This window comes from Candoia aspera, chromosome 1 (assembly GCF_035149785.1).
Source record: "Candoia aspera isolate rCanAsp1 chromosome 1, rCanAsp1.hap2, whole genome shotgun sequence".
In the NCBI taxonomy this organism is placed as follows: Eukaryota; Metazoa; Chordata; class Lepidosauria; order Squamata; family Boidae; genus Candoia; species Candoia aspera.
This window is the reverse complement of record NC_086153.1, coordinates 279,564,730-279,578,304: the sequence shown is the minus strand read 5'-3', so window position 1 is coordinate 279,578,304 and position 13,575 is coordinate 279,564,730. Positions and strand designations below refer to the sequence as shown.

General features: G+C 38.2%; 1 protein-coding gene across 1 annotated transcript in view; it reads right to left on the bottom strand.

Annotated features, from left to right (window-relative positions):
* Positions 1-13,575, bottom strand: part of SPTBN5 (spectrin beta, non-erythrocytic 5) — a 112,741-nt gene that overhangs the window by 60,328 nt on the left and 38,838 nt on the right. The window contains exons 24-33 of the mRNA XM_063318382.1: positions 13,303-13,489; positions 10,475-10,675; positions 8,761-8,877; positions 5,737-5,900; positions 4,653-4,785; positions 2,989-3,134; positions 1,904-2,169; positions 1,752-1,762; positions 1,334-1,444; positions 57-236 (exon numbers count right to left, since the gene is read on the bottom strand). Of these exons, the coding sequence (XP_063174452.1) occupies positions 57-236; positions 1,334-1,444; positions 1,752-1,762; positions 1,904-2,169; positions 2,989-3,134; positions 4,653-4,785; positions 5,737-5,900; positions 8,761-8,877; positions 10,475-10,675; positions 13,303-13,489 (1,516 nt within the window). The remainder of the gene's footprint in view (positions 1-56; positions 237-1,333; positions 1,445-1,751; positions 1,763-1,903; positions 2,170-2,988; positions 3,135-4,652; positions 4,786-5,736; positions 5,901-8,760; positions 8,878-10,474; positions 10,676-13,302; positions 13,490-13,575) is intronic.

The window sequence follows — 13,575 nt, the reverse complement described above, 5'->3', positions numbered from 1 at the left end:
GACAGAATAATATAGGATTTTTTTTTTAAGTGAGAAAAGAACCTTGAAATGCTCACATGGGTTTGGAAGCGGTATAATCTGCAAGTGAGTTCCAGCTGCTCCCTGCTTGCTTCTACTTTACATCTCAAGAATTCCCAATTCTCCACCAAGGCCTGTTGCTTTGCCTTGATCTCCTCTGCTTGCCTCTCAGAGCATAGGCAGAGCACGCCAACTGCAGTATCAATCAGAACATGCAGCTGCAAAACAGGAACACATGAAGTGAACAATTCAGCCTTTAAAATAAAAGCTTAAGGACACGTCCATCAATGATGTCTTCCCATGATTTGGGTAACTGCACTCCACTATACAATACAAAGCTTCATAAGCAGCCAGAGTCCAGAATCTCAGTTTGCAGAGACAAGCAGGCCTATTTAAACTAGCTGGGGATTTGGAACTGGCACAATATCTGCAGCTGGCTATATTAAGTACTGGAGAAAGCCCAGGAGGACAGTCTGTCATGTCTATATAGGAAGTGGGCTGACAGCACTGACAAGAACGCAGAGGAGCCGCCGCTGCCACCAGCACCCTTTTTCTTTCTGCAGACATGACCGCCTCACATTTGTCCATCAGCAAATCTGTCAGCCCATGTGCTGCTTTTCCTTCTTCTCGCTGTTCAGTACATTCATCCTGTGTTCCTTTCCTCCTCCAAGAGGAGGCAGAGGAGCAGAAGCCAGCAGCACACAAGGGAGCAAAAGCAATGCTGAATAAATATTGGGAAGGCGCGAGTAAGGACAAAGTTGGGTGGGCTGGGATTGCAGCTGTGGGTGCTACCTCTCCTTCTCCAAAGGTCTCAGCCGGGTAATTCATGTATTTCCTCCTCCTGGGTGGCAAGGAGATATATATTCTATACCCCCATGTCAAGGCAAGGGAGGACTCCACCATCTCATCCATACCATTTGAAAGGACCCTCTGAGAGGGTCCTGGTCAAGACCTTGTGCTGCTTTCTTCCTATTCCTTATTTATTAGATGGATGTCTCTCCGTTCATTCATGAACTCAAGGTGGCATACTTAGCACTCTCACTTCCTAGTTTTCACCACCACAACAACCCTATATTAAGGTAGGGCTGAGAGAGAGTGACTGGCCCAGAGTTACCGAGTGAGTTTCCATGGCTGAAGGTAGACTAGGACCTGGGCTCTCCTGCTCCTAGCCCAATGCTTTAACCATTATGGCATCGTGTTGATGATTAACTTCAGTTTTAATTCGTATTTAAAACATATAATATTCAGAAGGTAAGAACCACAGGCAAGTTCAAAACAAGACCATTACATTTTTCAGGGCTGCAGTATATCTTACCTGCTGCTCATTCCCAAATAATTCATGCTCAAGAGTTGCTTGCTTACGTAGCTGTGACTGCACACCGCTCAGATCTCTAGCAATGGAATCTGGGATGGCCTTCAGTTTCTCCTAAAGACCAATATGTGAGGAAGCTTTCTGTTAATTTTTCAGGTTTGATTTTGTTCTAAGACAGGCAGTATATAAAACTCTGGGGCAGTTTCATCTACATATGAAGATGGGAGTATATTTTTAAATGAAAAGACTCACACTGATAAGAGGATCTAAATCCCTTCGCTTCTTCCTGATCCCCTCCCTCTCTACTGTATAAAACCTTTGTTCCACAACTCATCTTTGATGCTGGAAAGAAGGCAGACTAAAGAGAAAAGTCTGTCATACAGTGGAGTACAACTTAATCCTCTTACTCATTTGAGCCAACCCTCCACATTTCTATTTGCATATATGAGAGAAATACGGGAATAAAACACTGGACAACTGTCATTTGTCCTTTTATATTTTTGTGATTTAAAAAAATGTTATGGCTAATGTAAACTTTCACAGTACCACAATTTTACATTTATTGTTGTTAGCCATCAAAATTACTTGGTATGGAAAGCCTAGGTAAACAATAGAAATGAATGGCTGTTCCTTCATATCTAATTTGAGCCTCAGAAAGACACAGTAAGATACTGTGTGTGGGAGAAAAAAATCCACTCCATGTGTTTTCTGACACAATTTTAACCTCAATGTGGCTGAGAGCTTCTGTCAGATCCTGCAGACACTTGTAAATGGCTTCAGCATCTTGTAATTGTTTCCCTTGATAGTTTGTCATCTCCAGCAATTCCTGCCAGTTGTTCCTAAAGCAGGAAAAAAGACAGGTATGAGGCAGCATCCAGAAGCAAATCAGAAATGGGCAGGGATAGAGGAATGTGCCAGTCAATTATGGGCATGCTGGCTGGGGAATTCTGGGCGTTGAAGTCCAGACTTCTTCAGGTTGCCATGGTTGAGAAACACTGCCCTAGTAGATGGTCAACCACGCCAATTCCTGATGTTGTTTTGCTGGAACAGAAATTAAACAAAATACAGTGGTGCCATACTATAAATCTAACTGCCTTCCGTGTACAAGAAATCTATCAGAATTTCTTGATTTAAGATTTAAAACAATTTAAGAAATGTGTTTGTGTATACAATTTTATTGTGCTGAATTAACAAAAGGAAAGTACAATATGCATGCATGCACGAATGATGATGATGTTGGTGATGATGATGATGATGGAAAAGGGCCTGGCAGATTAAGGTATAAGCAGAGTAACTTTGACTTATACTATACAAAAGCATATAAAATGTCATCATAAAATTTATACATTTTATATTTCATATTGTTTGAAAGACTTCTCCCTTGCCTCTTTGTTGAGAAAAAGAAATGAATTTAAATGTTGAGATATCAATGATCCATTGCTGCAGATCAAATGTACATTTCTCCTTCCACTTCTGTTAAATTCCAAATGATTTAAGAAAGGTCTTAGCCCTTGCAGCAAACTAGACATGCCACCGTAACGTTCTGCTTCAGGGAAGACTTTTTCCACATGGCTCTTTTACAGTTTCCCGATCCTTCTGTTGTGAAAGAAAAGGCCAAGCTAAAAAAATAATGGAAAAAGACAAGAATGTCTCCTTACCTCAGCTGTTTCTGCTTCTTCCAAATCTCCCTGGATTCAAAATGGCCATGATCCAACATGTTCTGTGCTAGCTGATGACATGCAGCAACTCTCTGGGCAGCAACTTCCATCTGATGCTGAGATTTTTCATATTTGGCACAAAGAAGCTTTTAAAGAAAATGAATGGAAGGAAAAACTGAAGTGATGAATAGTTTTGAATAGTTAATTCTTCCAACTTAGCCCATTTGATTTTTTCCAGTATGATCCCAGTATGATTTTATTTCTAAGCACAGTGATGGACTCTGATATTCCAAACATTTTTGTTCTATATTTCATTCTAGAAAGATAATCATAGAGCAATTTGAAAATCTTTCCCTTCTCTCCCGCAGTTTGATGTCTGCTCTAACAATAACAATAAATATTACAAAGGGAGTTCATGACATTTACTTTATTCCACAAGGGCTAAAATTTTGCTCAGTTTCTGTAAAGAACATCTTATTTCCACAAGAGTCTGCCAAAATGCCAAGGTCTTCAACAGAAACCAAATGGGGTAAAATGATAAGTCAAGCATTATTCGGTTGAGGCACCACAATGTGCTTGCTTTTGATGCCATTTTGGGACGTTAGAAGTTTTTCCCATTTGTTTTGAATTCTGCCAACTGATTTTTATAGACCATTTGACTTTTTCCAGTATGATCCCAGTATGATTTTATTTCAAAGTACAGTGATGGACTTTTTCTTAAGCAGTGGCTTGGATTCAATTACATGAAAATCCCTTCCAATTCTATGATGCTATTGATAAACAAAATTTAATGATGTGGATTTTATTTTTTTAAAATCACCTTAAGTGTAAAAAGAAAAGAGAAAAACAAAAAAAGTAGTGACCCCTTAACCTCAGTCATATCATGTATCAAATCAACAGTGTTTGGGGGGAAACAAATTAATTTACTTGGAGTCTCAAACTTTACTGATTTTATTTAATTTTTATCCCACCTTTATTATTTTTATAGCCTCTAATCCAAGGGTGTTCAGGTAGGATTACTACTCCGATTGATGATCATATCTAAGATTATTTCAAACAGGATTATTCTTTTGACTTTTTGTGCAATCTTCTTGGGCAGGAAAATAACATCATAATGACCCTGCTGACATCTCACTAATTACTTGGAACAATGAGTAATCATGAATACAGTAGTTTTACCCTTTATGCAAGCATCTAAATTTGATAGATATTTCCTGTCTGCAAAAGCTCTCTGTAATAAATACTAATCGATGTATCAAAGTGCCTAAAAAGATGAGTCAACTTATGGTGATTTCATGGATATATTCACATAGTTTCCTTGATAGCAATACAGAAATAGTTTACCTTTGTCTTCTTCTGAGATATTTTTTCAACTTCTCAGTCTAGCCTACAGCCCTGATATTCCCAGAAGGTCTCCTATCCAAGAATTAGCCAGGCTCAAGCTGCTTATCTTCAGAGCCAAGACAAGGTTGGCCAGAGGCTGCTCTCAGCTGAGAGTAATCAGTTTTACCAACACCTTAACACCTCACAGCTCAGTAGATTATTCCATCCCAAAAGAAGGGCTTTGCAAAAAGCCATTGTTCCTGAAGAGTCATGTCATGTATTTTATACCACTACAACATATTCTGGAAATCTTTTTAATTAATATTATTATTATATCTTACAATGACATGGTCATAATCAGCTCCATAGTCTTCAGAACTGGCCACCTGCTTCTGCTCATTGATCCATTCCTCAAGACCTTCATATTCTCTCAGGAACTCATGCAGTGTGCGAGTCTCCTCCAACTTTTTACCCCTAATTGGAAGACAAAATAGACAGAACAAAGGCAGTAGAAAACTGTGGGGTTCTGATACAACCACACTGCAAAAATTACACATTCAAGTTTGTTAGGAAGCTTAAGGCCAATGATTCTAAACTGGTAGGATAAGAATAGAGGAGTCTTACGAATGTGGCATTGGGCTAAGGGCATCTATACCATGTACTTTGCCTTACACATCCTTCCTCCCTTAAAAAAAAAGGGAGACTTCGTCCATTAAGGGAAAAAAAGATAGAAGGACCTCTGTAAAAACATGGCTGGATTCTACATGGTTTACACTTCTATTTATTTAATCACTTTATATGGCCACCCGTCTTGCAGATGTGACTCTGGATGGCTAACAACACATTAAAACAATAAAAAACAGTATTAGCAGAGAATAAAAATAAAAAATGTGGATTCTTCATTAAATATGAGTGAAGAAGCTGCATCAGTTCAACAACAAATCCTCCTCTGAAAGCAGCCACAAAAGGAAGTTCATCTAGTACTGATGGACGACGCACACTTGAAGTCAGCGGTGGCATAATCCTGTCCCTAAGCAGGATTTCTTGCTTCCCTGCCTGCCTTCTTATAAACTGTCTATACCTTGTCAGGAAAACTGTGGGGACTTGTCCAGACAGTCTCCAAGAATTGGACATGATTGAATGGATTAAAAAAAAATGTAGAAGCCAATATATGAAGCAACTTTCCTTCATGGCAACATAGACCCACATGCATTTTTTTTTTTGCTTTTGCAGACATGACATTATGATTAAGTCCTATTGAATTATTAGGATTGAGCTCTCTGGCAAGGCAGTTAAAAGCAACATAAAAATAATTCAGAAATGTCCCACTGATTTTCACATTGTATGACTGAAGCTCACTTCCTGATGAAAAGAAAGCTAACAAGAAATATCATTGGATTGCACAGGGGTTTTTTCCCCCCTTACCTTGCTTTGGCCAATATTTGTAGCTCTTGAAGCTTTGTGTGGACCTGTCTTTGAGGCATATCAACTTCATCACAATGGATGGAGCCTGAATGCGGCAGAGTTTTGGCAGTTTCCTCTAGCTCCATTACTAAGTTCTGATAAATGTCGATTTCATGCTCCAGAGCCTGACCCAAAGTAAATACCGGTTGAAGAGAAAACTTAGAAGTAGAACATACAACACTGAGAAACAACAGTTCAGCTACATTATTTATTTATTTATTTATATTTCAAATTTCGTCACTACCCATCTCACTCAAGAGTGACTCTGGTCAATTTAGAATAAAACTAAAATAAATACAGGTTAAAAGAATAAAAACAGCATTCTTAAATAACAATATAAATATAAAATCCAAGATGGGGATGTTAAAAAGTTCTTAATTAAATTCATGAGGGCATCTTCAAGGTGCTAACCACCCCCCAGGATTGATTATCCCTCCTCCTGCCCCAGGAGAGATGGCAGAGCCAGGTCTTTATACCTTTCCAAAAGGCCAGGAGAGTGGGGGCCTGCCTCACCTCTGGGGGAAGAGTGTTCCACAGGGTGGGGGGCACGGCAGAGAAGGCTGTCTTCCTGGGCCTGCTGATCGACAGTCTCTCATGGATGGGGTCTATAACATGCCCTCTCTGCCTGACCAGGTGGGACAGGTCGATGTAATGGGGATGAGACAGTCCCTCAAGTTATGTGAAAAAATGATTCAGGAACCCCAAATCAGTAGATAATAGCAGACCTATGTAGCTGAAGCCATATTAGAAGTACATATAAAACAAGCTAGAAGCCACTTACAGAGTGTTCCAAAGGCAGAGTTTGCTAGAAGACATTGTGAAAGCAGATTAAGTACATAAACAATGTACTGACAGGGAGGGGGAATAACTAATAAGAAGTATAAACTATATGGAAGTAGAAGCAAGTTGTTTTTGTATGATTTCCTGAGAAATGAGCAAGTGTGTGATAACTGTGCATGGTTAAAGGCAAAGAAGTTCTTTTTCAAAATCAACCAATTACTATTTGATAACTGTTATTTGATCCTAATCAAATATAGGAAGGTGATGCCTCTAACCACGTGTTGTCAGTGCTTGTTTTCTTGCAAAATTTATCTTCTGTGAGAGAACACTCTGTGATCACAGTCTCAATAAAGCAAATTCATTAAGCACTCTTTAGTTGTTGGTTTGCAGTTGTTTTGGGATTCAGCAATTTTTTTTACATTGAGGCTGGACTTTTTCAAATACCATACCAGGTTTAGTTTAGGACTATGCAGAAGATCCATAAATAATGGGTTAGGACATATTTAAGATAGCAAAAACCTGCCTAGAGCCTTGTAGTGTGTGCGTGGAAATTACTCATCAATAGAAAATGTTTCCTTCCTTCCTTCCTTCCTTCCTTCCTTCCTTCCTTCCTTCCGCAGCTGATGTAGAACAGCCAGATTGGGTAATTGCTTTGTCCTCCAGGCTATTAGACTCCTGAATACTTAATTTTTTAAGTGGAATGTGTAATGTGTAAAGAATATATATTTTATAGTGATTATGGTATTTTTATTTTAGAGTCTGATTGTGTTTGTGAGCCAACTGAAACAAAATTTCATTTTATTATGCACTTGGTGTATAGTGTATAGTGGGACGACAATAAAGCTATCCTATCCTATCCTATCCTATCCTATCCTATCCTATCCTATCCTATCCTATCCTATCCTATCCTTTCTTTGGCTCATCTGTCTTTTGAGGGCCCTTCCCCTATCCTATTCTTTGATGCATTGCAACTGTTCATAAAAATTAAAAATGTTTCTAAAAATACATACATGATGTGAAAAACCAGACAGACCTATGAAGTTGAAATAAACTTGAAGAAGGCTAAATGTGTTATTCCTTTGAACTTCCAAACAGGTGTTGATTCTCCGTGGTGGTGAATATTCAAGGCTAAATTATTGAGTTCTTGGTGTTCTCTGAGCTTGCTTCTCTTCCCACAGAAGTTTCCTTATCAGGTTAGGTAACATCAAACAGAATTTGCTGACTGTTTATATATGGTAACTTCTCCTACCAACTTTGATTGAGGTGTTATTTCTTCTTAAATGCTTTTTGGATGGGGCATTGTCTCTTCTTTGCTTGCTCTTGTTTATCTAGTGCTGGTTCCTGATTATCTAAATATCGGTTAGTAAGTGTGCAAAGAGGAAGGATGTGTTTAGGTCTGTTTGCCTTTTTTCTTTGACCTTTGGTTGCTTCCTTTCTTGAATGGTTTGTAGACTGAGCTTATCTCAATGCATGTCATGAGTAAGGATGGCGAGCAGGGGGCTCCCTTCCAGACTGTTAAGCGCATGCGTAGCACTGAGGAATTGGTGAGCCATTCCAAGAGGCACAGATTGGGACCGCCTTAACCTGCGGGGTTTATATGGCTGGGTTTTCCCACGTTTGTTCAGTTTGTTAGGATTACTGTTATGTATTAGCAATAAAACATTAGATACCAGTTCCCTGTCTCAGAGTGTTTCCTGGGGGTCAGGACAATGTGTCTGCTAATGGCTGATTCATCAGAGTGTCATGCCCCCAGAATTCACTTTTGGATTTGTTCTCCTAGACCCCATGCACTGATGATGTTACCTACAGTAGTTTGGTAATGAAACATATGCATGAACAAAGCAGGCTCAGAGATCACCAAGAACCCAACAGATATTTATAATGTTGACAGGTTTATCAACAGAGTATCATGGAATTAATTGAGAAGGCCCTTAGCAAGACTTGCAGCAGGATTTCTCTTAGGCCAAGGAAAGGAGTGGGGAGTCTGTGGGGACCAGATCTCATTTTAAAAAGTAGTTCATGCAGAGTTAATTATTACTGTCTGAATACAACATAGTTCATAGGCAATATGAATTTCCCAACCTGATTAGGAATCAACCATTTTAAGTTTTGCCTCCACATTGTATAGGCATCCTTAAGGCTGGGAATGAAACTATTCAACATCTCAGCAATGCTTACTGAGTTCATAGTCTATAGAAAAGTTACCTTATGTTTCCTTATATGTTTAAGAGTTGCAGCTTCATCATTGCCACAGTCTTTGTTGGTGACCAGTGGAAGCTTCTCTGCCACCCAATTCTCCAGGTCCCAAATATCCATTAAGAACTTTATAAATGAAAAGTAAACATGGTGATTTTCCACCCTAAACATAATAGGCACTAACTTTCACAATTTGTTCAACAAAATAGTGTTTTTGCATACTCAATATTAAATGAAAAGACTGCTAAAAGAATGAAATATATTAATTACATAAAAGGTCAGAGATAAAAGTTTCAGTGCAAAGCAAGATACTCGCCAGCTGCTGCAGGAAACAACCCCAAGCAACTTAGGAAGCTGAAACTATTGTCACCACTGTCATAAGACAGACTCAAAAGAGAAATAAGAACAAGCAAGCAAGGTCAGAAAGGAGTCCTTCCTCTTTCAAAAGGGAAAAGGTAAGATATAGTATCTCTTCTTGCCTTTGTAAGCGCTGAAGCTGATGAGGCAGGAGGAAATCAACTCAGGCAAGACAGAGCTGTTATACAAAGACAGGACAGCTGTCTCCTACTCTGAAGCTGGGAAAAGTATGGCCAAAAGTCTGTTGATTCAAAAGTATAGGAGGAAAAGGATTTAGGATTTAAACCAGGGGATTGATATATACTGTATGTAGGATTTGATTCCCATATCCTGGAGTAAGCAGATCTCCTGTATATCTATATCATCGTTTCTCAATCTCAGCAACTTTAAGATGTGTGGACTTCCACTCCCAGAATTCCCCAGCTAGCTTTGCTGGCTAGGGAATTCTGGGAGTGGAAGCCCACACATCTTAAAGTTGCTGAGATTGAAAAACATTGATTTATATCTCTTCATTATTATCATATTCATTGTATATTCTTGAAACTTATTAAAGAGAAAAAGAAAAAGGGAAATAAAAAATGGAATATGAAGTACATAGGCAGGAAATGATGGTGGATTTACAAGTGTAGAAATTAATTAACGGTTGTACTATAACATAGAGACTGCAGAGTAAACAAGCCGAATAACCAGAAATGTGGGAGTTCCCACCAATGGGAAAATGGCTCCTTAGGCTCTGTAGAACTCCATATTGCAACTTGCAATATTGCAGACTGAAGGTACAGGTAGTCCTCACTTAACAACCATTATAACAGTGATGAAAAAAATGACTTACGATCAGTCCTCACACTTAAGATCGATGCAGTGTCCCCAAAGTCACATGATCATGGTTTGGGCGCTTGGCAACCAGTTCACATTTATGACCATTGCAGTGTCCTGTGGTCGTGTGATCACCATTTTTGACCTTCCTGGCCAGCATCCAGCAAGTAAAATCAATGGGGAACCACAGAATTCACTTAACAACCATGTGGTTCACTTAACACCTGCAGTGATTCACTTAATGGCCGCCACAAAAAGGTCATAAAATTGGGTCAGATTCGCTTAATGACTGCTTTGCTTCCGGTCCCAATTGTGGTCGTTAAGCAAAGACTACCTGTATGCTGAACTATAGCTGAGCTGGAAGTAAATTGGCTCAGCTGCCCAACAATAATAAGAAACAGGTGGTTGATCCAGGACCAACACCTAACTTGGTGTTGAAATGCCCTAGTGCAGCAGAAAGATAATGACATTTTTATACAACTGAATTCTTGTGTAGTTAATTGCATAGTATAAAAGAGAATATTATCAAAATACATGGTGATATATATACCTGATAGTAAACAACTGACTGCTGCAGCTGCTTTAATTTTTTATCACAAGCTTCCTCCAGTTCCAACCAGTTTTTGCTCAGTTCCTGGCACTTTTCTTTGATTCTCTGAGAGGGCATGCACATATCTTCTGCCATAGCATTTCCTTTTTCTAGAACCCTGGAGATTTGCTGCTTATGGGCTTTCACTTCAACCTGTAATTCCTAGTAAAAGACACACAGGCAGAAATGCTATGGAAAGGCGGAGACAGGACAAATAGCAGAAGGAAGTAACCCAACGAGAACTTTGACTGCCATTTTTCAAAGCTCAAAGTTCACTGAGTTATTTTTCAGAGCAAAATTCCAAAAAATGATCTTCTCCTAGTGTTTGTTCTCATGTCTTATAACCAGAGATATAACATATCTCAATAAGAAGGAAACAAAAATGAATTCCTGAAACTCTTACTTTTGTTTCCAAGGGGAAATTTTACTAAATGTACCTATGGTTGGAAAAAAAAACAACCTCTAATATTTCTTTGACAGCAGTTATAGTTGCAGAAACACCTGTGTTGATAACCTGGTTGCCTTCTAGACATTAATATGGCCAGCACCGTTCTGCCAAAGAGCCCATATCTGCATATAGGAATGACAAAGAAAATCCTCAGAAATTTTCCCAGGAAGGTAATAGGAATCTTTTTTGAAATGTTGCCTCAGGTCTACAGCCTGAAATTTCCAGTTAGGTATAATAATGTATCTAATTGCTTTTGATAAGCTGTGGGAAATTAGGAAATGTTTGTTTTTGAATTGCTGATAAATAGTTTATCTGGATTAAATCAAATGGTATGAGCAGTTCTAGCTGTGTTTTTAGCCTGTTTCCTGAGTCTGGATGTAGCATATTGGTATCTCTGATTTAATTTGACTTACTATAGATGCTGCTGAAGTAAAAGGCATTTGATGATGAAGTTACTGAAGTAGAAGATATTGATGATGACTTATTCTTGTTTTTTAAAAAATCCATATTTTTTAAAATCAAACTTTGTCTTATAATACTGTATGTCCTTTCAAATTCTTTCCTTTTTTTTGTTTGCTTATACCATTAAGTACCTTTGAAATCTATTGGCTAAGCCAGCTTATCCTATGATTGATATTCTACTATTTGGGGATTTTATCCATTCTGTTATCCATGGCAGCCAGCATGATAATATAATTTAAGGTTAGGAAATGCAAGGCCACCTCTTTTTAAAATATTGCAAAATTTTAAATCTTATTCATGGCTTTTCCCCACTCCATAGAAATCTGTTTATTATACTTTGCCAATCATGCAAGGTTTTGTCTAAAACTGGAATTGATGCCATTTGAAATAAAAAGTTAATCTTGTGTAGTATGTTCATTTTTACTGCTGCAATAAGTTCTAGCCTAGAAATTTTCAAGTTTTACCATCTTTCAAGATATTTTAATTTGCTTTTCCATTTTCAACAACAAGCCCAGTTTAATTACTCACCTATTGAAACAAAGATTTTAAAAATGTTCTACTAATCACCAATGCTAAGTTTAAACATATATTTCATTTTGTGAATATTGCTGAGTAAAGGTGTTTCACACAATTTTCCAAAGACAAATGCAAAACAAACAAACAAAAAAACAGATTGTTCATGTGATTGTAAAAATATCTTGGCAAGGCAAGACCACCCAAACTGACTAGGAAGAAGAATTATTTTATTCTTGATTACATCAGTACCAAAGTTTGTTCCCAAAACCTGAATGAAACTCTTGAAATTTGTGGTTATCTATACTACAATTAGAGAATAAATCATATGCTTGCATTTTCTCTGCCAACTATCCAGCTTTTTTTAATGCCATATTTGCAAGCATGGATCCATTTGTCAAAGCTATTTAAAATGAATGCCTTTTTCTGTCAAGGGATGGGTAGATTTGCTAAGATTCCCTGGAATGAGGAGACTTTAGATTTGTCCTACAGAGTAAATCAGATGACATCTGCCTACCCCTGCCGTAAGGACATAGACATTTGGCCCTGAATACAAATCTGTGGTTTCTACATGTGTGTGGATATACACACAAACACACATGTAGAAACTACCCACACTCACCTCAAATAGGTAATGCTTACAAATAAATCCTGGTTAACGCTACATGAACATTAGTTCATGCAGAACAAACTGGTAAAAATTAGCATAGCTCCAGATAGTAAAGTAAGAAAACTTTATTCCTGAAAATATTGGGCTCAAGCTGAGGTAAATTTTGGGGGAAAAGTTCCATAGGTGCAGGGATTCTCTTAGTATATATGCCAGACATAAAATTCTGGCACATACAACTACTGTACTATATTTAAGGTCATCCCCGTTTTTCTAGTGCTCAGAGATAGCAGAAAAACAATTAGCTTCCAATAGGTATCATAACTATGTAATTTTCATGAGGTAAACTTAATGCACAATGGTGATAATACTCTGAAATCTGGTCCCCAGCAACATTTATTTAATCAATAATTCAGTACCAGGCTCTTGGCTCATTTGCACTTGGGTTCTGTGCAGTTCTTGAGGCAACAGAAAGCCAAAATGAACCAAAGTGGCAAGCAAACCATGGTGTCAAGATATTCTTGTTCACCTTGCAGATTTCAACCGAAACAGGGAAGGAAGCAAAACTTAGGCATCTGGAGAGGGTCTTTGTTTTGTTTTGTTTTTAGAACTGTGCCCAGTTGGATTGATATTTCGGTAGGATGAATCCTTGCTCCTGGTAAGTTTTCCATCTGACTGGAGAATGAGCTGCTAACCCAAACCTGAAAAAGAAAATGCTTTTGCAAACCCTCAGCAGGACCATCACAACTTAAGAGTTACCTTCTGCTTCTGTAGCAAGCTCTGAGACCCATTTAAAGATTTCCCTTGGATCATAGAGTTGGCAATGGACATTCGTTCATTAATCCAGTTCATTTCCATGTCATGGTAATGGTAGAACTGAAACAGTTCCACACTTGCCTCCAGCAGATGACCTCTCTCAGCAAGAGGCTTTTGGAGAGAATCAAATCTGTAAATTAGATTTTAATTTAGATTTTAAAAGGCTGTTCATATATGTATATTTTTAAAAAGTCATTAGGGCCTCTCACTAACTAA